This window comes from Anarhichas minor, unplaced genomic scaffold, assembly GCF_050575085.1.
Source record: "Anarhichas minor isolate MPS153535 unplaced genomic scaffold, ASM5057508v1 ptg000066l, whole genome shotgun sequence".
NCBI classification, from domain to species: Eukaryota; Metazoa; Chordata; class Actinopteri; order Perciformes; family Anarhichadidae; genus Anarhichas; species Anarhichas minor.
This window is the reverse complement of record NW_027466512.1, coordinates 1,045,001-1,070,000: the sequence shown is the minus strand read 5'-3', so window position 1 is coordinate 1,070,000 and position 25,000 is coordinate 1,045,001. Positions and strand designations below refer to the sequence as shown.

Sequence of the window (25,000 nt, the reverse complement as noted above, 5' to 3'; positions counted from 1 at the left end):
ATGACTCTTTGTTTCCCTCAGAGATTCATCGTCTACGTGAACAAAGGCGACCACGGCTACCACAGCGGGGAGATGGACATGAAGACCATCTTCAGGGCCTTCGGTCCCGACTTCAGGAGGAACTTCCTGTCGGAGCCGTTCGACAGCGTCCACGTTTACCCTCTGATGTGCAAAGTGCTGCAGATCAAACCGGCGCCACACAACGGATCCCTGAGCGTCACCGAGGAGATGCTGCTGCTGCACGGAGGTGAGTCTGAGGACGAGTCGGTAAAGACCATCAGATATGAAACAATCAGCTGTTTTTAGAGGCCTTAAAGGGCCACACACGTCTTTAAAACCTCATGTACATTTACTCCTGTCTTGTACTTCAGTACAGGTTTGAAGTACTTGAGGACACATATGCTACATTATACTTGTATGTTCCTCTGATCTGAATGAAATGTCTGTAGTGACCTCCAGGTACACGTCTCTCTCAGTACTCACAGTAGTAGTACTCGTAGTACTATGAGCTCATCAGAGTACTTCATGTGGTTTCAGGTGGATCTCAGAGATCTCAGCTGTCTGTCACTCTGCTGCTGTCGATGCTGCTCTTCATGTTCACAGAGCTGTAACCTGATCCAGGATCAGGTCTGCAAGATCCAGGATCAGGTCTACGAGATCCAGGATCAGCATCTCCTCCTCTGAAACTAATCTCTGACTTCATGTCTGTATCGTTCATGTATTATGAAGTATTATTGGTAGTATTTATACACAGTAGTTTTATGTCACTGATCTGTTGATCGTGTTATTTTACTTCAGAGCTCAGAGTCGACTCAGAGGTCACATGACTCACTGATAACAGCTGAGGACGTAAATAAAGAGACTAAAGATTAAAGAGCTATGCCTCACTTCTTATTTCCTGTTTTTGAATTCATTTATATTTATATTACATTTATTATATAATAAATATAATATAATATAGTAAATGAAATATAATAAATGTAATATAATAATTAATAAACTACACAGACTGAAGTCTCTCTGAGATTTAATCAAACTTCCAGATCCAAACGGATTTTATTGAAACTGTGAGAAGACACCATTCAGTCGACACACACACACATACACACACACACACACATACACACACACACACATACACACACACACACATACACATACACACACACACACATACTCACACACACTCTCACACACACACACACTCACACACACACTCACACACACACACACACACATACTCTCACACACACACACATACTCACTCACACGCACACACACACATACACACACACACTCACACACACACACACTCACACACACATTCACACACACACACTCACACACACTCTCACACTCACACATACTCTCTCACACACTCACACGCACACACACTCTCTCACACACACTCACTCACACACACTCTCTCACACACACATACACACACACGCACACGTCAACATCACTGTTAAAACATACACACATAAATAAGAGAGATCAGTGTAAACAGGACGTGTTATTAATGTATTTAAAGCTGTGTGAGAGTGTGTGTGTGTCTTGTGTGTGTGTGTGTGTGTTGTGTGTACAGGAATACTTATATTCACATTGTTGTATTGAAGCTCAGCTGGTGTTTTTTGGTGTTTTTATAATCTTTGGAAAAGTACTTTATTATGATTTAATGTGATGGACCGACAGACAAGTGAAATGAAGAAAAGTAATTTTTAAAGATTCTATAAAAATATAAAAACATAAAACTGTATATATTTATATATTAGTGCTGGGCAAGTTAACGCGTTATTATCGCATATCGCATATTAACGCATTTTTTTATTTTGTTTTATTTTGAAAGTCCGTTGCTCACTGGCAGCGGTGGAGGAATGGAGACTACTGGACATCCGCTGCGGTCAACTCAGCAGACACTCACATGTTAGTGCTCCTATATGCTGACATTCACGGTAAACACATTTAAACGGCACAGATCGGGAGCGAGCGAAGGACTTTGAAAGTTAACAGAAAGATTAACTTGAGACAACACATCCGGTTTCTTCAGACGAACATCCGGTTTTCAGAATAAGATGCCAACAAAGTATGAATTATATTCACATTAAGTATAAAACGTGCTACCTGCATCTCGTGAGTTAAAGGTAAAATACACAAATTGTGTGTAAAGTGTCTATTCTTTCTTTATATGTCTTGTTTCTTCCTTGTTACTGATAGACTTCTGTTAGAAAAATTCACTCGAGACTGGTGTAAAAATCATTAATCACTGGACATTTATTCTTTGCAAAGAAGGAGACAGGGTTGATTCACATACAGAATGTACATCAAGACCGCTCGAAGATCTGTCTCCGAGTCTCTGGTATTTATACTCAGTAAACAACATGCAGTGGGCTGGCACAGGGTAACACATGCACACGTATCTGGACACTTTAACAATTCGTTCTAGTACAAAGGTCACTTTCTCGTAAGTCATGGTCGCAATTCAGCCCTGCGTAAGTATTGACACTTTCTACAAGTTTATCATTCTTATTCAGGACAAACAGCTGAAGTGTTCTTTCGGCAATCAACTGCTTCTTAATAGACTAAACATCTGCTGAGGACGCCTGGTGTCCCAGAGAGTTCACACAAGGACACAGGCCTTAAACACTACAGAGGACATGAGCCTCTGTTAAATGTAGAACATTCACCAATTATTAAATGCATAATAATTAGTCATTTAGATTTTTCCCAACAACTTCAATCATCCAATCCACCAAACAACACCAAACAAGAGTCAATAGCAACAGCAGAATAAGCTGTTTGGCAGAGAAGATTTGGCAAATTTTTCATGGGCGCAACCCACATACTCAGCTGTGCTGCTCATCCCACAAATGCATGTTCCTCATGAATGAGCCACCCTTTGAAAGGTAAATAAACAGGCTTTCCAACGGTATAACATTTATTGCCAAGAAGTATTGTTACAACAAAGAAATAATCTACCAAACACTATGTTTATATACACATAAGAGGACATGTTGGTCTAGAACTCGACGTGTCGTCTGTTCCTTCAGCTTCACGTTAACCAACTTTTTCACTTTGTCTCTAAATTCAACACAAGAATGTGAAGAGACTCCATCTTCATCACTCTTCATCTTCAGAGACTGTTCTACCAAAAGCCTCCTCCTCCTCATCTTCTTCAATCAACAGAACCAGTTTGTGTTTAATCTTCACTGTTTTATTATCAAACAGACGCACTGAGCATGTGCAGTGAGTCACATGACTTCACCAGCTAACAATAAGAATCAATAATCACAGTTCAATCGCTGCAAATATCACATCTCTCATCACAATGACATCAGCAGGTGGGCGGGACCACCAGAGCCCTGTGATCTGATTGGTTGTTGTGGTCCAATGAGGAGTGTGAGTGTTTTTAGGATCCTTTAGTGCTTCTGGTCATCATCCCGATAATGTTCCACTGATCTGGAGTCACCTGAGACACAAACATCATCAATTGTTATTGTTACCATGTAAGCAGAATGTTTCTGGGGGAAACATTTGAGTGTGACACTCACTCTGCGCAGCTCGTTAAACTCTCCCGCCATCGACACGTATTCTCCTCCATCGAACCGGATCACCTGAAGATAAACAAAGAAGAGTTAGATCAGCCTAAACTCTGACCTGAGATCAGCCTAAACTCTGACCTGAGATCAGCCTAAACTCTGACCTGAGATCAGCCTAAACTCACCGCTCCAGACATCCAAGTAGCGTAGTCACTGCTCATGTACGCTGCCAGGTTTGAGATCTCTGCTGGTGTCCCGAGTCGACCTGTTGGGATCCGACCGATCATCGCCTTCTCAAACTCTCCAGTTGGGTCCAGACGGCTGAAGGCCCCCTAAACAACAACAACAACAACAACCAACAGGTAAACAACAAAACACTGCAAACAAACAAACAAACAAACAAACAAACGTCATCATCTATAAGCAAACGGGCGGTACCTCGGTTCTGATTGGTCCAGGCTGGATTATATTGAACCTGTGGCCGTAGCGGCCCCACTCTGAAGCCAGAGACCTGACACACAACAACAACAACAATAGTGTTACCATGGCAACCACAGGATGACGTCATGATAACAGCAGCTGAAAGGTCAAAGGTTAGACTGACTTGTAGAGCGCCTCGACTCCGGCCTTCGCTGACGCACTCGGGACCACGAAACCAGACCCAGACTCAGCATAGATGGTAGTGATGGCGAGGAAGGACGCACCTGAACAACAACAACAATAAACAACAACAATAAGAAGGACGCACCTGAACAACAACAACAATAAGGATTCTAGATCAGTCTCTAACCTCTCTGACTCTGGATCAGTCTCTAACCTCTGCATACATGCAAACTTGTCACTTTTTGGTGAAATTCACCGTTTTGAATCAAAAATATATCCACGTGAATCGTGTAGCTCCGTAGAGTTTTTTTTGTTGGGGGGGGGGGGTCAACTGACCAGCCAGCGTTTCTCAGATTGGAGTGAGACGAGGAGAAAAGGTGATGTCGTGATCTTCACAATAGAACATCTTTGATGTGTGGAGTCTTGGCCAATCAGCGTTCAGATGTCTACAGCGTCTTCATTTCCCTCCGTTACAGTTTAAGTTCCGTTATGTTCCGTTACCGTTCAGACTTGCTGGGTTAAGTTAACGTCCACTGCATGCGGAACTCTGTCGACTGTTAACGTTCGTCATTATCACGATTTAGAAGGAAAAAACATAACGTGATGAAACATGCAGCCCCCCCGTGTTCCGGTTCAGTTCACGCGGTCACTCGTTAACGTTAAACCAGAACACCGGCGCATCTGGTTGCAGGTTGTTTGTTTGAACTCAAAGTAGAATGAGGATGATTTCATGGTCAGAATAACTTTCATGACCACGAAACATGAGGCCCAGATACTGATGAGATGATGAGATGATGAGGTCAAAGAGCTTCAGGGAGAGGACGCTGACTGTAGCGCAGCTTGATGCAGGGCTGAGATGTGAGTGGAGCTGGGCCTGGATAAAGGTGGAGCTGGGCCTGGATAAAGGTGGAGCTGGGCCTGGATAAAGGTGGAGCTGGGCCTGGATAAAGGTGGAGCTGGGCCTGGATAAAGGTGGAGCTGGGCCTGGATAAAGGTGGAGCTGGGCCTGGATAAAGGTGGAGGTCTAAACAGACGTGAGTACAGCTTGCTGCTGTCACAGTGTTTTAAATACATTGATAAGGCAGGGTATGCTACATGCAGCCTCTGCTCCATGAGATGAACTACAGCAACAAGGCTCACATGTCCTCTCATCACACTGTTCACTGTGATGACCACAGCCAGTGGACCAACAGTCCCACGTTGCTCTCAAGAACCCTGAAGTAATGAGAGGGTTAAGGAGCCTGTACCTTCATTTCAGCAGGTTGCTAATGCAGAGGTGTGTATAGATCACAGATATTATTTTATATTATTTTACTCTTTGATAAGCTACTTTAGCCAGAGTAGATTATCATTTTCATTTTAATAATTGAACTGGATTGAATGCATATTAATTGCAAATAGAAGATAGGCCACAATTCTACCAGCTGTACAGTAACAGTATAAGTTAATATGAAGCCGTACAGTAACAGGGTGCAATGAAACTAATCACTTTATTTTGTACAGGCGATGGTTCTCGCTACTCTTGCATATCTTTGTTTTTATATGACTAAAACTTTTGAAAATGAGACCTCGGTCTCAATTGATTTTGTCTAAATAAAGGTTAATAATAAATTAGTTTTTTACTCGAAGTAAATATTGTCTTATCACTTAATTTCATTCTCAGATTACATCAGAATGCTACATGTTAAACCCCGTCAGGGTTTCGGGCGTGTCACCTTTTTCACCTCTCATGAGTTTGCAAGTATGCTCTGACTCTAGATCAGTCTCTAACCTCTCTGACTCTGGATCAGTCTCTAGCCTCTCTGGATCAGTCTAACCTCTCTGACTCTAGATCAGTCTCTAACCTCACTGACTCTGGATCAGTCTCGAACCACTCTGGATCAGTCTAACCTCTCTGACTCTGGATCAGTCTCTAACCTCTCTGACTCTGGATCAGTCTCTAACCTCTCTGACTCTGGATCAGTCTCGAACCACTCTGGATCAGTCTAACCTCTCTGACTCTGGATCAGTCTCTAACCTCTCTGACTCTGGATCAGTCTCTAACCTCTCTGACTCTGGATCAGTCTCTAACCTCTGACTCTGGATCAGTCTCTAACCTCTCGATCAGTCTCTAACCTCTCTGACTCTAAATCAGTCTCTAACCTCTCTGACTCTAGATCAGTCTCTAACCTCTCTGACTCTGGATCAGTCTCTAACCTCTCTGACTCTGGATCAGTCTCTAACCTCTCTGACTCTGGATCAGTCTAACCTCTCTGACTCTAGATCAGTCTCTAACCTCTCTGACTCTAGATCAGTCTCTAACCACTCTGGATCAGTCTAACCTCTCTGACTCTGGATCAGTCTCTAACCTCTGACTCTAGATCAGTCTCTAACCTCTCTGACTCTAGATCAGTCTCTAACCACTCTGGATCAGTCTCTAACCTCTCTGACTCTAGATCAGTCTCTAAACTCTCTGACTCTGGATCAGTCTCTAACCTCTCTGGATCAGTCTCTAACCACTCTGAATCAGTCTCTAACCTCTCTGACTCTAGATCAGTCTCTAACCTCTCTGACTCTGGATCAGTCTCTAACCTCTCTGACTCTGGATCAGTCTCTAACCTCTCTGACTCTAGATCAGTCTCTAACCTCTCTGACTCTGGATCAGTCTCTAACCTCTCTGACTCTGGATCAGTCTCTAACCTCTCTGACTCTGGATCAGTCTCTAACCTCTCTGACTCTGGATCAGTCTCTAACCTCTCTGACTCTGGATCAGTCTCTAACCTCTCTGACTCTGGATCAGTCTCTAACCTCTGACTCTGGATCAGTCTCTAACCTCTCTGACTCTGGATCAGTCTCTAACCTCTCTGACTCTGGATCAGTCTCTAACCTCTCTGACTCTGGATCAGTCTCTAACCTCTCTGACTCTGGATCAGTCTCTTTCCCAACTCCAGGGTAACGAAGGCGGTCCCGTTCAGGACGATGTCCGTGATGCTCTTCCAGGCGTTTGGAGACAGACGTTCTGACGGACAGACGAAGTTTCCTGCTGCATTGTTGATGATCACCTGAACCAATAAGGAGGTCAACGAGGGTCCTCACGAGTACAGAAAAACAAACATGTGAGTGTGTGTTCTTACATCAGGAAGTCCCGTCAGAGACTCCACCTGGTCCATACAACAAGAGACCGCCTCAGGATCTCTGACATCAAGCTGAACCACATGGACCTGAGAGAGAGAGGGGGCATCAGTTCAGACCAGTTCAGACCAGATCAGTGCAGACTGAATCTGGACTGACTATCCGGTGAGGGATCAGGTTCTGGGTCAGTCTGGTTCTGTTTCAGGTTCTGGTTGGCTACCTTGTTTCCAGTCTGGCTGCTGATCTCCTCGGCTGTTTTCTGCAGGACGTCCAACTTCCTGAACCACAAACACAAGAGAACGTTAGCACAGCATTACCTGGCGTTAGCATTGCTATGCTACACTAGCTATGCTACGTTAGCGACTGAAGGCTAACTGAATGTGTTTAATGATTGTGTTATTCCTTCATGTCAGCTGATGTGCCGGTTTCACTTTTATCTTTTGAATAAATACGTTGACTCTTCTGTCTGCTGCTCACTCTAATGTTTAATTATGGGGTGTCATTAGTGACAGTGGTCTCCATGGTAACGTGGCAGGGGGCGGGGCTTAGCCAGGGGTCAGGCGTCACTCTTCCATTCAGTCTACGTCTGTGTTTTGGTGCCCCCTGCTGGTTGATCAGCAGACTGCAGTAGCTGTGTAGCCGTGTAGCAGCGTAGACGTGTAGCTGCGCAGCCGTGTAGCAGCGTAGTTGAGTAGCTGCGTAGCGGTGTAGTTGCATAGTTGCGTAGGCGTGTAGTTCTGTAGCCGTGTAGTTGTGTAGCCGTGTAATTGTGTAGCCGTGTAGTTGTGTAGCCGTGTAGCTGTGTAGCCGTGTAGCTGTGTAGCCGTGTAGTTGCGTAGCGGTGTAGTTGCATAGCTGTGTAGCTACGTAGCTGTGTAGTTGCATAGCGGTGTAGTTGCATAGCTGTGTAGCTACGTAGCTAACAGTGATTCATAACTTAACCTCTGACCTGCTGGCGATGACACACTGAGCTCCCAGCTTAGACAGAGTCGTGGTCATAGCTCGGCCCAGACCCGTCCCCCCCCCCGTGATAAACGCCACGCGGTTCTTGAAGCTTCCTGTCGGCAGCATGACGCCTTCAACCGGCGGGAAGAACTTCGCCTGAGGAAGAGGAGGAGCAGCCGAACCATGGAGCCATGACTGAAACCAGAACAGAGATCCGCCATTTAATAAAGTGACCAATCAGAGCAGAGACAAAACAACGTGGACCTGGTTCTACTGATGAACCGGGTCCTTCTGGAGAACCGGGTTCTTTAATCTGGTTCTACTGATGAACCTAGACTCATACTGATCTTTTTTTTTCTATCAAATAAAAACATATTTAATAAAGTGACCAATCAGAGCAGCAGCAGCAGCAGCCCCCCCCCCCCACCCCCACGCACTCTGAGCTGCAGTGCTGTTCGCGGAGGCACAAGTAACTGGGTGAAAGGTCAAACTCTAGAAAAGTTCATGTGTTCAAATGTTTCATTTAAACCGCGTTTAATTAATATTATATGACGTCATCTTTACTGTAAAACTCCGATTTTTGATGATTATTGATTTTATAATTGTTTATGTTGTTTTTTCATCTTCTCTCTGACGTCCCAGTCCACACCTGTAAACACTTTATCTTCATATTATTATATTAATAATTACAGTATTAAAATGTTTCTCACCGAGTGAACTGAAGTCCTGACGGACCGGAGAAGTTCAGCTCTCCTGAACATAGAGGCGGCCATGTTGTTAGGGACCGGACCAGACCAACACGGAGGAGAAGAGGGGGGGGGGGGGGTACATCCGGGTAACTTCTCATTAGAAACAGTTCACAGCTGTACACAGAAGTAATAAAAGAGACAGAAATATATTGTTTATCACAATAATAACAATTATAATAATTGTATTTAAATGTGTAGTCCCAAGATTGTATTATTACATATTATATACTATAGTATTATAGAATATTTTAAGAAATCATATCATATTTAGTTGTATAAACAGGAAACATTTGATCAAATTATCAAAAATAATTAATAATCTCCACATTGTCCCCCTCTCTCCTGAGACCGATGGTTCAGTCTAGAACGTGACGACGATCACGTGTTACCGTAATGTGTCTAAAATGACGTCACTTAAGAAAAACTCTCCTGTATATTTTTCAGATTTTCTCCACAAACAAACTTCCGGCGTGACATGATCACTATCTGATCAGCCCCATATCGATTACTGACCGGATGAACCCTCCGGTAGTTCTAAAGATCAGGCGGACGGTACTTTTATTTTGAAGTACTTCCTGTTTGCTCTGACAGTTACGGTAACGGAGCGGTGTGGTCCGACGTCTGAACACGGAGCAGCTCGAGAGGAACCAGCAGCTGATCGATCAGCAACAGATACCTGATCACTGATGGAGGACCGGGTCTCTGGACCCAGACTGGTTCTGGTCTTCAGCGGGAAACGGAAGTCCGGAAAAGATTACGTCACGGACCTGATCCACAACCGGTAAACCGGTTTATTATTGATCAACGAGGCTGATGGAAAACATGATTAATTATGTTTTTGACAAACTGAAGTAACTGTTATACAGCAATACTCTGTGTTTTACTGCAGTAACTCACATGTTTCTTCTTCTTCTCTAGTTTAGGCTCTGATGTTTGCTGCGTCCTGCGTCTGTCTGGACCTCTGAAGCAGCAATACGCTGAGGTGAGTCTCTCTCTCTCTCTCTCTCTCTCTCTCACACCAAGGGCGTAGGTTTGATCTCAGCATTGGTAGGGACACTGCCAGTCCCCCCGCCCGCCATCTAAAAAAGTCTTAGTTGATATCAGGGGCGTTTCTAGGATTCAAAGAAAGGGGGGGCTTAGCCCCAAGGGGAGGGGCATGTTTGCATGTGTGGCAATTTTTTTTGGGCCCATCTGGGGCCGTGGATATCATTGTTTCAGACAGTTCATAGATTGGTTCAATCAGAAAGAGTGTGATTTTGCTCTGTAGTTTTGCTTGCATTCAGTATATAATAACACAAGAGACAGAATTTCAGGGTCATAGTGAAATTTAGTGAAACACAAATATGAACTTTTCTCAAATAAAGAATATCCGCATCACTCCCAAATCCTAATTGTTAAAGGGACCGCACACAATGGATGGAGAATGGACCTGACAGTGTCAACTTTACATCGTTCAGTATGATGAGAGGCTGTTGGATTGTAATTTGAAGGGCGAGAAAACATACAAACCAGAACTCACACACATATGTAGCATGTTAAACCTGTCCATGAGAGAAACAATAGTTTAATTTAATGACATCACCAAAATAAAAAATAAACCCAGCTCTGATGAAGGTGACCCAGCTCTACTCTTCATCACTATGATGCTGTAACTCAGAGGTGATGAAGGTGACCCAGCGATCAAAGAATAAAGACACTTTACGCACAATTTAGGCGTATTTTCCCTTTAACTCACGAGATGCAGGTAGCATGTTTTATACTTAATGTGAATATAATTCATACTTTGTTGGCATCTTATTCTGAAAACAGGATGTTCGTCTGAAGAAACCGGATGTTGTCTCACGTTAATCTTTCCGCTAACTTTCAAAGTCCTTCGCTCGCTCCCGATCTGTGCCGTTTGAATGAGTTTACCGTGAATTTGGTGGGGAAATATTGGTGGGGACAATTGTGTCTTTCCCAAACTTTGGTCGTGACTAGTCCCTATGGACCCTATGCAAACCTACGCCCTTGACACACACACACACACCTCTGAGTCATGCTGGTGGTTCTACAGGAACACTGTCTGGACCTGGACCAGCTGCTGGGTCCTGGTCTTTATAAGGAGCGGTATCGAGCAGACATGATTCTTTGGGGAGAAAGCCGGCGACGCCAGGACCCCGGATTCTTCTGTCGCCTAGCAACCAGAGGGGCGCGGCAACTCGTGTGGGTACGTTACCATGGGAACCGCAGTGTGTCGTTAGCAACGTAGGGGGCTAACGTTCTGTGACCGGTGTAGCATTAAAGCAGCGGTGGAGTTAGCTAGGTGGCTAGTTAGATAGCTGGTTTCCACCATGCTATAATGCTACACTGGTTACTGTGTTTTAGCTAACACCGTGACGTAAAACGGGTCAACGTGTTTTCAATCTACCAGGAAACAGTAGTAGAAGAAGAGGCCAATCCAGAGAGAACATGGAGGTCTTCAGGAATGTTTCTGAATTGTTGCTTCATGTCAGCTGTTGGTCAGGAGACAAAGACAATATAAATATCTGTGGTTAGAGTTAGCCAGCACCACAGCTGAAGGCTAATAACAAGCCTTACAATTAAAAGGTCTACAACGTGTTGGCTGACATCGTACAGATAGTTTAGAACATGAAAAAAAACCAGGATCTACAAAGTTTAGCATAAAACGTGGAGAAAAGTGGGTAAAAATGATAAAAAGGGGAGCGGAGAAGCAGCTCTCTGATTGGTCAGGTTGTGAGTGATGCTCTCTCTGCTCTCTGATTGGTCAGGTGGTGAGTGATGCTCGGAGGCTGTCAGACCTTCAGTGGTTCTGGTCTGAGTTTCCCCGACAGACTCAAAGTGTCAGAGTCCAAAGCTCAGAAGAAACACGCAAACAGAGGGGGTGGAGCTTCTCTGCAGGTAAGATCACCCGTTTGTCTGTTTACCTTTATGTCTGTCGCTCTGCCCGTCTCTGTTCACCCGTCTGTCTCTCAGGTGTGGACGATGCAGAGTCAGAGTGCGGGTTGGACAGCGGGGTTGACTTCGATTGGATCGTCACTAACGAGACCGACGCCCCCTCGTTAGAAGAGCAGCTGCAACCAATCATGAAGCTGGTTGAGGACGCAGCGTCATCATCACTCTGATGTCACGGATCAATAAATGTATTGGAAACTGATGAATGTGGAGCCGATCACTGTTTTCTATCTGATCAATAAAGTTGTCTGAGTCTCAGGTTGTTTACATCATCACTCAAAGCAAAGGCTCATGGGAGATTCTCACCTTTCTAATATAGAACTAATCTGATTGATCAATGAAGTGAAACTAGAAGTACATGTGATTAGTTGACTCAGAGCAGATCTACGATTGAGGGATTGACTCCACATGGCTCTCAACATGGCTGCGGCTAGCAGCTAACAGTGTTTACCTGTTATCAGCTGTTCAATGTTTATTTGAACTGAAATAAAAGCTCAGAGTCAGTTTGGATCTACAAACCAGTGACGGTGCTTTTATTTTATAAAATCCTGTCATGATTTATTACAATGAGCTGTGACATCACCGCTCCAGGTAAAAACAAACTTTATTCATTCACGTCATCGGGTCAAAGGTCACCTGTGGCAGTGGAATGCCTCGTGGTGATTGGCTACCTTAAACCACGCCCCCCAAGAACAAAAACAATAATAATAACTCATTGGCTCTAATCGATTATTAGTTAATGTGGCAAAAGAAAACAAACCGTTAAGACAAACATGTAATTAGTCCTTGATTAGTTCTTAACGAGGAAACGAATGCAAGTCTGTTAAAGTCCCTTATAGACAAAGTATATCAAGCAGCTCCTTCACTTAATACTGAGGGGGGGAGGGTTGGCACTGTGAGCAGGTAAGGAGGGGGAGGGGGCAGAGACGAGGAGCTCATTAAAGCAACACTCCCAATATGTGACTTTATGAATCAGAAGGAATGTGTGAAAGCAGGAATCATTTAGAGAGGGGGGGAGGGGGGGGAGAGACCTCCCTCACATCCACCAGGAGAGGAGGTGGTGAAGGAAGGAAGGAGGAGGGAAGGGGAGGAAAGGAGCAGGGAGGAGGAATGTTTCAGCCAAGGAGCTGGACCCTGTCCTCCAACATAAAGGAGGAGAGAGAAGGTGGGAGCAATGTTTTGGCCACGGAGTTTTGCCGTCCACCTGTCTGGCAGGGGGGGCGTGTTCAGCAGGAGTTGAGCTCCTCCATGGTCTGATTCAGAGTCGCCTGAAGCTCCATGTTGGCGTTTCTGGCTGAAGTCAAAGCATCTGGAACCAAATGAGTCACAGAATAAAGCTTCCACGAGCATCAAATGTCACCAACTACATAACAAATATACGTCTCCAGGTTTCCATCATTATTCTAACAGAAGAAGATGAAGAAGAAGCCGTCTCACCCTCCAGGCCGTCGATGGTTTTCTCCAGTTTGGCCACTGAACGCTCTGCAGCTTCAGCTCTGCTCTCAGCCTGCAAACAGGAAGTGAACCAGTTGGTTTCTCTTAAACATATTTACATGAGACAGAACTGTTCAGGTTCATACAGAATATTAAATATGTGTCTCACCTCCTTGAGTTTGTTGCTCAGGTTCTTGATCTCCTCTTCATACCTGTCTTCCTTATGAGAGTACTGAGAGACAGACAGACAGACAATCAGAGAACCAGGTGTACGGACAACAGCAGGTAACAGGACACCTCTGATTGTGTCCTTCCTCCCTCACACCTTCAGGTCTGTAAGTCACTCCTCACTGACACACAATGTAACAGGCGAGCGTAAAGAGCTCAGCTAACAGGCTAACAGGCGAGCGTAAAGAGCTCAGCTAACAGGCGAGCGTAAAGAGCTCAGCTAACAGGCTAACAGGCGAGCGTAAAGAGCTCAGCTAACAGGCGAGCGTAAAGAGCTCAGCTAACAGGCCAACAGGCGAGCGTAAAGAGCTCAGCTAACAGGCGAGCGTAAAGAGCTCAGCTAACAGGCGAGCGTAAAGAGCTCAGCTAACAGGCGAGCGTAAAGAGCTCAGCTAACAGGCGAGCGTAAAGAGCTCAGCTAACAGGTGAGCGTAAAGAGCTCAGCTAACAGGCTAACAGCCGAGCGTAAAGAGCTCAGCTAACAGGCCAACAGGCGAGCGTAAAGAGCTCAGCTAACAGGCCAACAGGCGAGCGTAAAGAGCTCAGCTAACAGGCGAGCGTAAAGAGCTCAGCTAACAGGCGAGCGTAAAGAGCTCAGCTAACAGGCTAACAGGCGAGCGTAAAGAGCTCAGCTAACAGGCTAACAGCCGAGCGTAAAGAGCTCAGCTAACAGGCTAACAGGCGAGCGTAAAGAGCTCAACTAACAGGCTAACAGGCGAGCGTAAAGAGCTCAGCTAACAGGCTAACAGGCGAGCGTAAAGCGCTCAGCTAACAGGCGAGCGTAAAGAGCTCAGCTAACAGGCGAGCCTAAAGAGCTCAGCTAACAGGCGAGCCTAAAGAGCTCAGCTAACAGGCTAACAGGCGAGCGTAAAGAGCTCAGCTAACAGGCTAACAGGCGAGCGTAAAGAGCTCAGCTAACAGGCTAACAGGCGAGCGTAAAGAGCTCAGCTAACAGGCTAACAGGCGAGCGTAAAGAGCTCAGCTAACAGGCTAACAGGCGAGCGTAAAGAGCTCAGCTAACAGGCTAACAGGCGAGCGTAAAGAGCTCAGCTAACAGGCTAACAGGCGAGCGTAAAGAGCTCAGCTAACAGGCTAACAGGCGAGGGTAAAGAGCTCAGCTAACAGGCTAACAGGCGAGTGTAAAGAGCTCAGCTAACAGGCGAGTGTAAAGAGCTCAGCTAACAGGCGAGTGTAAAGAGCTCAGCTAACAGGCGAGTGTAAAGAGCTCAGCTAACAGGCGAGTGTAAAGAGCTCAGCTAACAGGCTAACAGGTGTACCGTACACAGAACGAGTAGAACGGACATCTCACTGTGTGCTGTGGTCATGTGACCAGTGTTTAAGGACCTCCTCCTCCTCCTCCTCCTACCTTCTCAGTCTGGGCCTCCAGAGACTTTGAACTAGTGAAGACTGATTTCAGCTCCTCCTCCAACCCTCGACTCTTACTGCAGGTCAAACGAGTGAGTTGTTATTTTGTGTCTTTGGTCTGTTTCAGAGAGTTCAGAGGTCATGAGGAGCAGCAGGTTAAAGTCATGCAGAGAGCAGCAGGAGCAGGAGCTGAAGCAGCAACTAGAGGTCAGAGGTCATAGGAGGTCAGGAGGAGGAGCTCCTCTGGTTTGATTGACAGCAGGTGGGGGGGTACCTTGTCCTCAGACGCCTGCAGGCTCTTCAGTGATTGGTCGAAACTCCTCAACTGCTCCTCCAACCTCCGAACCTTACTGTTAGAGACACGTGGGTGCGTGGGACAGGACAGGTAGACAGGTGGACAGGAGGACAGGTAGACAGCGAGACATGCAGCAGCAGCGACATGTTTCCATGTAAACACAGGAAGAGAAAGACGGATGCAGTTAAGATTAGAGCGTCGTTAGTGAAGCAGTGAGACATCACGCCGAGGTCATCGGTCTGACATCACACTGATGAAGAACAAGAACTAACTGAAGTTATTATTATTAGATATAACTAATAAATGTACACATTATATTATAGATCAGAATATATTTCATAACACCCGAGTGTAGAACTGAAACTAAGCAGCTTCATGCTGTAAGCAGCTGTTAGACATGCACAGGTGTGTGTGTGTGTGTGTTATAGACCTCTCTCCCTGCTCAGCTCTGTCTTCAGCTCGTTCCAGTTCACCTTCCACCATCACCAGTTTACGAGCCACCTGTCAACCAAACACAGAAGTTTTACAGCATAAGCATAAGAAGTATCTGTATAACTACATAAGCATAAGAAGCATCAGTATATAAATACAACACTATCGACAAAGCTAACGAGGCACCTCTACTAGCTAGCTAGCTAGTAGTGGTGGGGGGGAAATCGATACAGCATAGTATCGCAATATTTTGCATCGATACACGGAAGCCAAGTATCGATCTTTTATTATTTAAACTATAAATAAAAAATCAAATCAATTGCTTTTTCAGTCCACTAGATGGTGCCGAGTTGTTTTCTGGTGAGGTCAGCAGAGGTCCCGGGTCAGCGTGATTGGTAGGAAGTTGGTCAAAACAAAGATGGAGACATCGGAGAAAGAAATCAGAAACGCACCGTCCGATGTGACACATGGATGCGACTCATGGACATGCTAGCTAGCTAATTAGCCTGCTCTGGAGACTGAAAAGCTAGCCACCTTGTCCAACACCAACACGTTCATAGAAATAAGTCAACATGTCTACTGAGAGAAAAGGTGGACTTATCGTTGCTCATGTTGTTTTCGTACCTCTTCATATTTCCGGTCGGCCTCCTCAGCGATCAGCTTGGCTTCTCTCAGCTGAACCTCCAGCTGCTCCATCTTCTCTTCATCCTTCAGAGCTCTGTTCTCAATCACCTTCATACCTCTGAGAGGGAGACAGGCAGACAGACAGATGAAGAGTTATTGATGAAGTTGTCTCCCCTCGTTTGAGGAACAAAACCTCCAGGTGTGTCTCAGGTGTGCGTCTGACCTCTCGCTCTCGTCGGCAGACTTCTCCGTCTCGTCCAGCTTGTGGAGGGTGGTGGACAGTCTCTCCTGGACTCGCTCCAGATTGTCCTCGCTGAGCTGCAGACGGCGACCCAGAGCCGTCACCTCCGCCTCCGCCTGCAAGACACACAGCAGGGAGGAAACAGCCCACAGGTCAGGTTCACCTGTCTCAGGTGTGTGTGTTTTAACTAAAAACACCTCACATTCCTCTTTCAACACAGGTATGTATGGCATGTGACACAACCTGACAGACCCCCATCACCTGGACAGGTGTATGTGTGTGTGTGTGTGTGTGTGTGTGTGTGAGAGAGTGTGTGCACCTCCTCTCTGCTCCTCTTCTCCTTCTCCACCTCCTTCTGCAGTCTGACGGCTCGGTCCTCGGCCTCCTCCGCCTGCTCCTGCAGCACTTTGATCTTCTTCTTCACGGCATCGATGCTGTTCAGTCCTCCACTCATCTTCTTCTTCTACTTCAAGGGAACCAGGATAAATTAGGCTAAATTAATATTTAGAACAGCTGCAGACTGATTGATCAATGGAATACATATTAATTCATAAATATAATAAAGAATGTACAGAACATTTGAATGTTTAAAGAATTTAAGGATCGAACATAAAGCAATTATTCTAAATTAATTATCTAACTAGTTCATTAATCATGAACTGGATACAACTACTAAAACACTAAATAATAATTAACAATCTTCAAGGATTAACATATTTTTAGGGCTGTAATCAGATTAATGTACCAAAGTATCAATGTATTGATCATTTGACTCTCAGCGTAGATTCACTGTCAATAAAATCATTTTAATCCTCAAGTTTTATTTATCATAAATTATATTAATAAAAAAATAAAATACAACAGAATGAACTGATCATAGTAAAACAGTCAAATGTTAAAGTCGAATTATATAGTAAATTTAAAGTTAACAGTACATGAATAAATACTCAGTACCTCATATTAAACTATACGGGTTGAATACGTTATTTTATTATGTCATGTCATACATACATACATACTTTACATTATGTATTTATTGTATATTATATATAATATATATTTATTGTATATTATATATGATATTATATATTTATTGTTGGAATGCTTTTAAGCATTCCAACTGTTGTTCAAACCGTTCAACTATCAAAATGTTCAGCTCTTTCAGCAGAGGGGTGCTATGACTTTTCATATTTCTAACCTTTAAACTTTATGAATTATTAAGCTTTTTGCAATTTTTTTTTTGAATGGGTTTCTATGGAGAAAATGTTCAAATCCTCTTCAACTTTCAAATCCTTCTACTTCCTCATACTTTCAGCTACAGACACCATTTAAACTTTAAAATGTTGAGAAAACCCTGATCTATTGCCGCATTATTCAGCTTTTTGATATCTTTTATACTTTTTGAACTGCAGCAGTTTAACTTTTATGATTTTTTCACTCCTTTTCTGACTTTATAATGGGTGTGTATTGCGCAGCTTAGAGTGCGTGATGTCACCGCTAGAGTGAAGAGCAGCTTGAGATTCTTGTGAAAAAAACATTTGTCTTTTGCCACTGTGTCCACAATCTTCACTCTTCATGCATCATTTCTGGATGTAGAAGTAGCTAATCTTGTCCTTGTCGTAGACAAGTGACTGTGGAATCCCACAGATTTACACATTTGGCTCAAAGAGCAGCAGAGCGACATGAACTCCAACCAACTGCTCCATTAGACTTCATGTTAAATCTCACCACTCATTTCTCAAAGAAAGCAGACGGTACCAGTTTTGTCTATTGCTCTGGAGCTCACATTATTAACACCACTAACATAAAAAAACACATCAGCGCGTTCGGCAGAGTCTTATCTTTCTCACGGTATCCATATTTTGGCACTCAGACTCCTGCTTTTTGTTAAAAGGGGTTTTGTTCAAAATCACTGTTTACTGTAATGTTTCTTAATCAGTCTGCCTCTAACACCAGGTCTCTCTCTCTCTCATACAGTCATTCAGGTCTTAGAGATTTTAAGAGGACTTTCCACCCCCCCACCCCATTTCAAAATAAAAGCCCCAGAGAGTGCACTCTACCTGAAATGCTTGTGATGAAGCCTGTCATTTAATAACCTCTGTTTATGTGTGTCAAACATTATGATTATGTCTCTTCTCCCCCACCCAGTCCCACCCTTTCAAAATAAAAGCCCCACAGAGTGAAATCTAACTGGAATGCTTTTGATGAAGACTGTCATTTAATAACCTCTGTGTTTCATACATTCTGATTCTGTCTCCTCTCCTCCCCACCCAGCCCCACTCTTTCAAAATAAAAGCCTCATGGATTAACTGCATTTAAACATTAAGCTCAAAATTAGGCTTTTTTGTTGAAAAACTTAATGCTCTGACTAATACTGCGACAACTACTACTGCTGCTAATATAGTATTACTACTACTACTGCTACTACAACTTTTGCTACTACTACTACTGCTGCTGCTATTACTGCTACCATCAATATTATTACTACCACCACTGCGATTACTTATACTACAACTGCTACTACTGCTATTCATGCTACTACAAGTAGTATTACTACTACGGCTATTAGTACAACTGCTACTAGTACTACTACTACTACTGCTACTTCTTCTACTGCCATTACTACTATAACTACTTCTACTACTACTACTACTGTTATATTAAATACTATGACCAATACTACAGCTATTACTACGACTACTGACACTACTACTTCTTCTAATTACCAATACTTCTACTACTAATACTTCTACTACAACTATAACTTCTACTACTACTACTACTAATAATAATACTTCTACTACAACTATAACTTCTACTACTACAAATATCACTACAGGACTTTTCCCTTTCAAAATGTTCAGCTCTTTCAGGAGAGGGGTGAAATGACTTTTCATATTTGTAATCTTTAAATTCTTTGAATTATTAAGCTTTTTGCAATTTTCTTTTGAATGGGATCTCTATGGAGAAAATCTTCAAATCCTGTTAAACTTCTTCTTCTTCATACTTTCAGCTACAGACACCATAGTTAGACATTTCAACTAGAAGGGTTTTCAGCAGTGCAGTTTAAATGCTTTCGGGCTTCAACATTTTTCAGATGGGTAGTCTCCCATTTCTTAATTTTAAGCAATTTTTTTACAATTCATTTCACCATTCAAATGCATTTTCAGCAGGAAATTAATTTTCTAGTTGTATATTATATTATATATTTATTGTATATTATATATTTATTGTATATTATATATTTATTGTATATTATATATTTATTGTATATTATATATGATATAATATATTTATTGTATATATATAATATATTTATTGTATATATATAATATATTTATTGTATATATATATATATATATAATATATTTATTGTATATATATATATATATATAATATATTTATTGTATATATATAATATATTTATTGTATATATATATATTTATTGTATATTATATATTGTCTATGATATTATATATTGTCTATGATATTATATATTGTATAGTATATTATATATTTATTGTATAGTATATTATATATTTATTGTATAGTATATTATATATTTATTGTATAGTATATTATATATTTATTGTATAGTATATATTTATTGTATATTATATATTTATATTATATAATATATTTATTGTATAGTATATTATATAGTTATTGTATAGAATATTATATATTTATTGTATATTATATTTATATAATATATTTATTGTATATTATATATTTATATTATATTATATATTTATTGTATAGTATATTATATAGTTATTATATAGAATATTATATATTTATATATTTATTGTATAGTATATTATATATTTATATTATATATTTATTGTATAGTATATTATGTATTTATTATTTATTGTTTATTGACGTGTTGTTGATCTGTAACTAGCACGTTAGCTCCCGATGCTAACAGCGGACCACCGCCCTTGTTAGCATGCTAACATGTTAGCTTAGCGTTCAGAGCTCGTGGTAAACCAGGTGAGATGTAACGTTTCTGGTTCTTCTTACCTGTCCGAGTCCTCTGAAGAAAACACACCTGCGGCTCGAGCCCGACTTCACCTGTCACCGTCACTTCCCTGTTAGCAGGTGGGCTAACTATCTGTTAGCTGTTAGCAGGCTAACGGAGCTGCTGGCTCACTTTTTTAAACCGAGAAAAGAAGAAACAGCGGACAAACTGCGGCTCGGTGTCGGTCTGAAGAGCCACAAGGACTCGGGTCTCTGGGTCCAACGGTTCTGGTTCTGGTCCTGGTCCTGATTCTGAGTCTCTTCCTCGTCAAGCCAATTTAACGTTAACTCCCAACTGACGACTACACCCGTTTCCGGGTTAAATTCCCTCCACAGGAAGTGACGATGGAGGTCCTTCCAGATTAAAAGTGGGTTAGGGTTAGGGATAAACGTTTTGTTTTTTTAATGGATACAAATCTCAGTTTTCCAAAACAACTGTTATCATTTTTTAGCAAATTCCAGAAAAAATAAACGGAATAATAGAAAACTAAACTTTACCTTATTTCTAATTGATATTAACTTCTGTTACAACAAACAATATAAATATATATAAATTTATACATATGCATATATATTTATAAATGTATTTATATACATATATAATGATATATATATTTATACATATTTATATACATTTTAAATATAGAAAATGTGTATTGCATTAATAGATGTTATAAGGAATATAGTGATTGGTCAGATAGTTCTGAAGAAGCTAAAATCATTTTGCATCATTTAATTAATATAAGAAATAAAACAATCTGGAGATTAAAAGTATTTCATGACTTTAACCTCCAGAAATAAAAACATCAACGTCACATGTTCTCCAGCTGATTAGATTTATAAAGAGCACACAAACAATAAACTTACAGCAAAAATCATTTTCAGTCTTCTGATGAAATCTTTGTACAAACACTTTACTTCATCTGAACGTTTCTGACTCCAGATCAGAATCACCTGAACGAGTCTTCAGAAGTCAGACTTCAGTTTCCTTCTGATGAGCTCGGATCACATGATACCAAAACACCTGAAACATATAAATGTGCTAAAAGAGATTTGTACTTTGAATAAACATGATGAAATGTGTAAATAACACAACTTGGCATCTTATTAAGAGATTAATATTCATTCATTTTATCTTCGTTCCTCCTTTGAACCGTCTGTATATTATTAGAAATGCTTAAATGTGTTCCAGAGAACGATGATGAAGATCATTTTTATGTTTTTCTATCATGTGATCTTTAACACTTTAAGTTTTTATTCCTTCACGTGAACCATCGTTAAATATCTTCAGTCTGTGGTTCATGTCTCATGCTTTAAACCCTGATGAGTGAGACAGTCCACCTGTCGTCCTTCACACTGAGATCATTTTGATTTAAACTCATCAGAATGATTAAACTCCTTTTTTAAAATCTATAATGAAATGTTTGTAAAAAATCTGCAGATGTATAAACGTCCACACGCTGTTCTCCAACATGTGGACTGAGATGAACCGTCATCAGTAAACACTGTGAATAAAGTTCAATAAAGACAGCTTTTTGGTTAAAGGGTAACACTCTCCAGTCAGTGTTGATGGTAAATGTAGTTCATGGAGGCAGTCCTCAGTGCTGCTGTCATGTGACTAAAGGCGAGATAGAGGAAGAAGAACTACAGACTGTTTCAGCTTGTAGTCCTCCACACAGCCAGAGGGCGCTGTGCTCTACATGGAGCTCACAAACACAGTGATGATGGCATCCCATAATATGAGGTCAGAGGACGCTCTGGACGAGGACGCTCTGGATGAGGACATCTATAGTGTTCAGCTGTATTTATTGGATCCATAGAGGCAGCAGAGACGCTGCGGCTGCATTAGTGTCGAGGATATGACCGTCAGAAGCTCGCGTGCAATGCATCCTGGTACATGTAGGCACAGCCGGCTCTGCAGCAGGAGGATTCAGCACTCTGGGTCAAAACAGCAGGTCTGAGGAAGTTTTTTCTTAAATAAACTACATTCACTGTCGACACTGACTGGACGTCCATCTTTAACATCTTCACCTTATCTCAATAAAACCTTCCTCAAACAAGCTGATTGGTTAAAACCAACCAATCAATAAGACAATATATGATCAGGTTCTATACAAGTATAAAAGAAACAGCCATGCTAACATGCTAACAGGCAGCAGTGATGTCATGTTTCAGTCAGACAGCAAACATCTTCCTGTTTTTTTTTAAAAACACCACCAATCTACGACTCAACAGTATACCCCCCCCTCCCCCACTCCCCTTCCTGAAACAAACTAAACTTTCTGAGATTCTTTAAAAAATGTTTCACTCTGGAAAGATTTCTGTAAACTTATAAATTCTGGCTTGACGTTGTTGTTCCTAAATTGAATTATTTTCTCTTTTTTTTGCTTTCACAAATGACAGAAACACAGATTTTAGTCTCTCGGACTATTTGATAGTAAAATTCTACATAATGTTTCTAATGTTAAACTACGTTTAGCTTTAAATTACCATATAAATACAGTTTACACTGTTTGATTCTCACAAGAAGAAACATTATAATCCAGCTGAACACAGCAGGTTGTGACTCAAGTTGTTGATATCCAAAGGCATTCTGGGTAGTTGTAGTGTGGTGACCATTAATGTGTCGCATCTTTGAGTCCTATGACACTGTATAAACCCCACCCTCCCAATAAGAAAGCCCCGCCCACTCCAACGTGTCTGGGCGGGGCTACAGCTGACGTGATGATGTAAACAGGTCACATGGTTATACTTCCTGTTTCTAAATCTAACAGCAACATTCAGAAAACACTTCAGGACGCTTCTGTGAAACAGGAAATTACATCATCTCCAGCTTTCACAATAAAAGTCTGACAGCGACGAGTGATCACGGTGACATCACGGTGACATCAGCAGGTCCCTGATCCCCATCAGCTGAGATGTTAACTGGGATCGGCTCCACACTCGCTCTCCTCTGGGATGTCCTGCAGGTCTGAGGGGTCAGAGGTCACAGGTTACCATCAACATAACGTGTAATAACGATCGATAACAGTTATTGACGCGCAATAACGATCGATCGTTAACAGTTCGATCGATAACACTTATTGACGTGTAATAACGATCGATAACAGGTATTTATGTGTAATAACGATCAATAACAGGTATTGATGAGTCCTACTGACCCCTGGGGCTGTCAGAGCGAGGAGAGATTCTCATCACTTCCTCCTCCTTTCCTTCCTCGACGCCGTCTAATTGGTCAACGGGATCCTGGCTGGCCAATGGTGCGAGGGGGCGTGGCTCCAGCTCCCTGCTGCCCCGCCTCCTGCTCCCCTGCTGACACTGACACCGTAGCTTAGCTTAGTTTAGCTTGGTTTTGTTAAGCCAAAAAGCCGTGAGCTGGTTCCTAAACCCTGAACCGTGACGGTGGTCCTGAATCTGAGGATTGGTTTCACTAAAGCAGAGTTAAGACATTCAGAATAACAGAAAACATTTAAACATTGGTCCAGTCTGAGGAGGTTCAGACTAGATTAAACGAGCTAGACGTCATCCAGATACAAGAGCGTTACTTTATCCTGGTTTACTTTATCCTGGTTTACTTTATCATGTTTACTTTATCCTGGTTTACTTTATCATGGTTTACTGTGTCCTGTTTACTTTATCCTGGTTTACTGTATCCTGGTTTATTTTATCCTGGTTTACTTTATCCTGGTTTGCTTTATCCTGGTTTACTGTATCCTGGTTTACTGTATCCTGGTTTGCTTTATCCTGGTTTACTTTATCCTGGTTTACTTTATCATGGTTTACTGTATCCTGGTTTACTTTATCATGTTTACTTTATCCTGGTTTACTTTATCATGGTTTACTGTATCCTGGTTTACTGTATCCTGGTTTACTTTATCCTGGTTTACTTTATCATGGTTTACTGTATCCTGGTTTACTTTATCATGGTTTACTGTATCCTGGTTTACTTTATCCTAGTTTACTTTATCATGGTTTACTTTATCATGGTTTAGTATATCCTGGTTTACTTTATCATGGTTTAGTATATCCTGGTTTACTTTATCATGGTTTACTGTATCCTGGTTTACTGTATCCTGGTTTACTTTATCATGGTTTAGTATATCCTGGCTTACTTTATCATGGTTTAGTATATCCTGGTTTACTTTATCATGGTTTAGTATATCCTGGTTTACTTTATCATGGTTTACTGTATCCTGGTTTACTTTATCATGGTTTAGTATATCCTGGTTTACTGTATCCTGGTTTACTTTATCATGGTTTAGTATATCCTGGTTTACTTTATCCTGGTTTACTCTATCATGGTTTACTTTATCATGGTTTAGTATATCCTGGTTTACTTTATCATGGTTTCCTTTATCATGGTTTACTTTATCATGGTTTACTGTATCCTGGTTTACTGTATCCTGGTTTACTGTATCATGGTTTACTGTATCCTGGTTTAGTAAATCCTGGTTTACTT

At 41.9% G+C, this 25,000-nt stretch overlaps 5 protein-coding genes across 10 annotated transcripts in view; 2 read left to right on the top strand and 3 right to left on the bottom strand.

Moving 5' to 3' along the window:
- Window positions 1-801, top strand: part of LOC142934092 (ectonucleotide pyrophosphatase/phosphodiesterase family member 7) — a 4,771-nt gene extending 3,970 nt beyond the window's left edge. Inside the window, exons 4-5 of the mRNA XM_076078494.1 lie at window positions 22-247; window positions 538-801. Of these exons, the coding sequence (XP_075934609.1) occupies window positions 22-247; window positions 538-611 (300 nt within the window). The 3' untranslated portion in view covers window positions 612-801. The remainder of the gene's footprint in view (window positions 1-21; window positions 248-537) is intronic.
- A 1,449-nt stretch (window positions 802-2,250) lies between these two features.
- decr1 (2,4-dienoyl CoA reductase 1, mitochondrial) lies at window positions 2,251-9,989 on the bottom strand. Of its 2 annotated transcripts, none has more exons than XM_076078364.1 (12): window positions 9,845-9,989; window positions 9,461-9,757; window positions 8,909-9,061; window positions 8,203-8,393; window positions 7,474-7,531; window positions 7,256-7,342; window positions 7,036-7,183; window positions 4,144-4,243; window positions 3,978-4,050; window positions 3,725-3,871; window positions 3,552-3,614; window positions 2,251-3,469 (listed from the first exon to the last, which is right to left on the bottom strand). In XM_076078364.1, exons 3-12 carry the CDS (start codon window positions 8,969-8,971, stop codon window positions 3,410-3,412), a joined length of 990 nt encoding a protein of 329 aa, XP_075934479.1. In that variant the 5' UTR covers window positions 8,972-9,061; window positions 9,461-9,757; window positions 9,845-9,989; the 3' UTR covers window positions 2,251-3,409. The 2 variants fall into 2 exon arrangements, with proteins under 2 accessions (XP_075934479.1, XP_075934478.1); XM_076078363.1 differs by having other exon boundaries at window positions 9,624-9,757.
- Window positions 9,536-12,157, top strand: pmvk (phosphomevalonate kinase). Of its 3 annotated transcripts, XM_076078369.1 has the most exons (5): window positions 9,543-9,728; window positions 9,866-9,929; window positions 11,001-11,153; window positions 11,716-11,845; window positions 11,921-12,157. In XM_076078369.1, the coding sequence occupies exons 1-5, from the start codon at window positions 9,634-9,636 to the stop codon at window positions 12,067-12,069; spliced, it is 591 nt and encodes a 196-aa protein (XP_075934484.1). In that variant the 5' UTR covers window positions 9,543-9,633; the 3' UTR covers window positions 12,070-12,157. The 3 variants fall into 3 exon arrangements, with proteins under 3 accessions (XP_075934485.1, XP_075934483.1, XP_075934484.1); XM_076078368.1 differs by having other exon boundaries at window positions 9,540-9,728; window positions 11,716-12,157; XM_076078370.1 differs by lacking the exon at window positions 11,001-11,153 and having other exon boundaries at window positions 9,536-9,728; window positions 11,716-12,157.
- Window positions 12,158-12,403: 246 nt separating this feature from the next.
- Window positions 12,404-20,870, bottom strand: LOC142934022 (uncharacterized). Of its 3 annotated transcripts, none has more exons than XM_076078367.1 (9): window positions 20,545-20,870; window positions 16,838-16,984; window positions 16,501-16,634; window positions 16,278-16,395; window positions 15,652-15,722; window positions 15,201-15,276; window positions 13,503-13,565; window positions 13,337-13,406; window positions 12,404-13,208 (listed from the first exon to the last, which is right to left on the bottom strand). In XM_076078367.1, the coding sequence occupies exons 2-9, from the start codon at window positions 16,970-16,972 to the stop codon at window positions 13,126-13,128; spliced, it is 750 nt and encodes a 249-aa protein (XP_075934482.1). In that variant the 5' UTR covers window positions 16,973-16,984; window positions 20,545-20,870; the 3' UTR covers window positions 12,404-13,125. The 3 variants fall into 3 exon arrangements, with proteins under 3 accessions (XP_075934482.1, XP_075934480.1, XP_075934481.1); XM_076078365.1 differs by lacking the exon at window positions 15,201-15,276 and adding an exon at window positions 14,928-15,003; XM_076078366.1 differs by lacking the exon at window positions 15,201-15,276 and adding an exon at window positions 14,928-15,003 and having other exon boundaries at window positions 16,838-16,981.
- A 490-nt stretch (window positions 20,871-21,360) lies between these two features.
- The window catches only part of arhgef2b (rho/rac guanine nucleotide exchange factor (GEF) 2b), an 81,915-nt gene continuing 78,275 nt past the window's right edge, over window positions 21,361-25,000 (bottom strand). The window contains exons 21-22 of the mRNA XM_076078419.1: window positions 23,703-23,859; window positions 21,361-23,512 (exon numbers count right to left, since the gene is read on the bottom strand). Coding sequence (XP_075934534.1) covers window positions 23,463-23,512; window positions 23,703-23,859 — 207 coding nt within the window. The 3' untranslated portion in view covers window positions 21,361-23,462. The remainder of the gene's footprint in view (window positions 23,513-23,702; window positions 23,860-25,000) is intronic.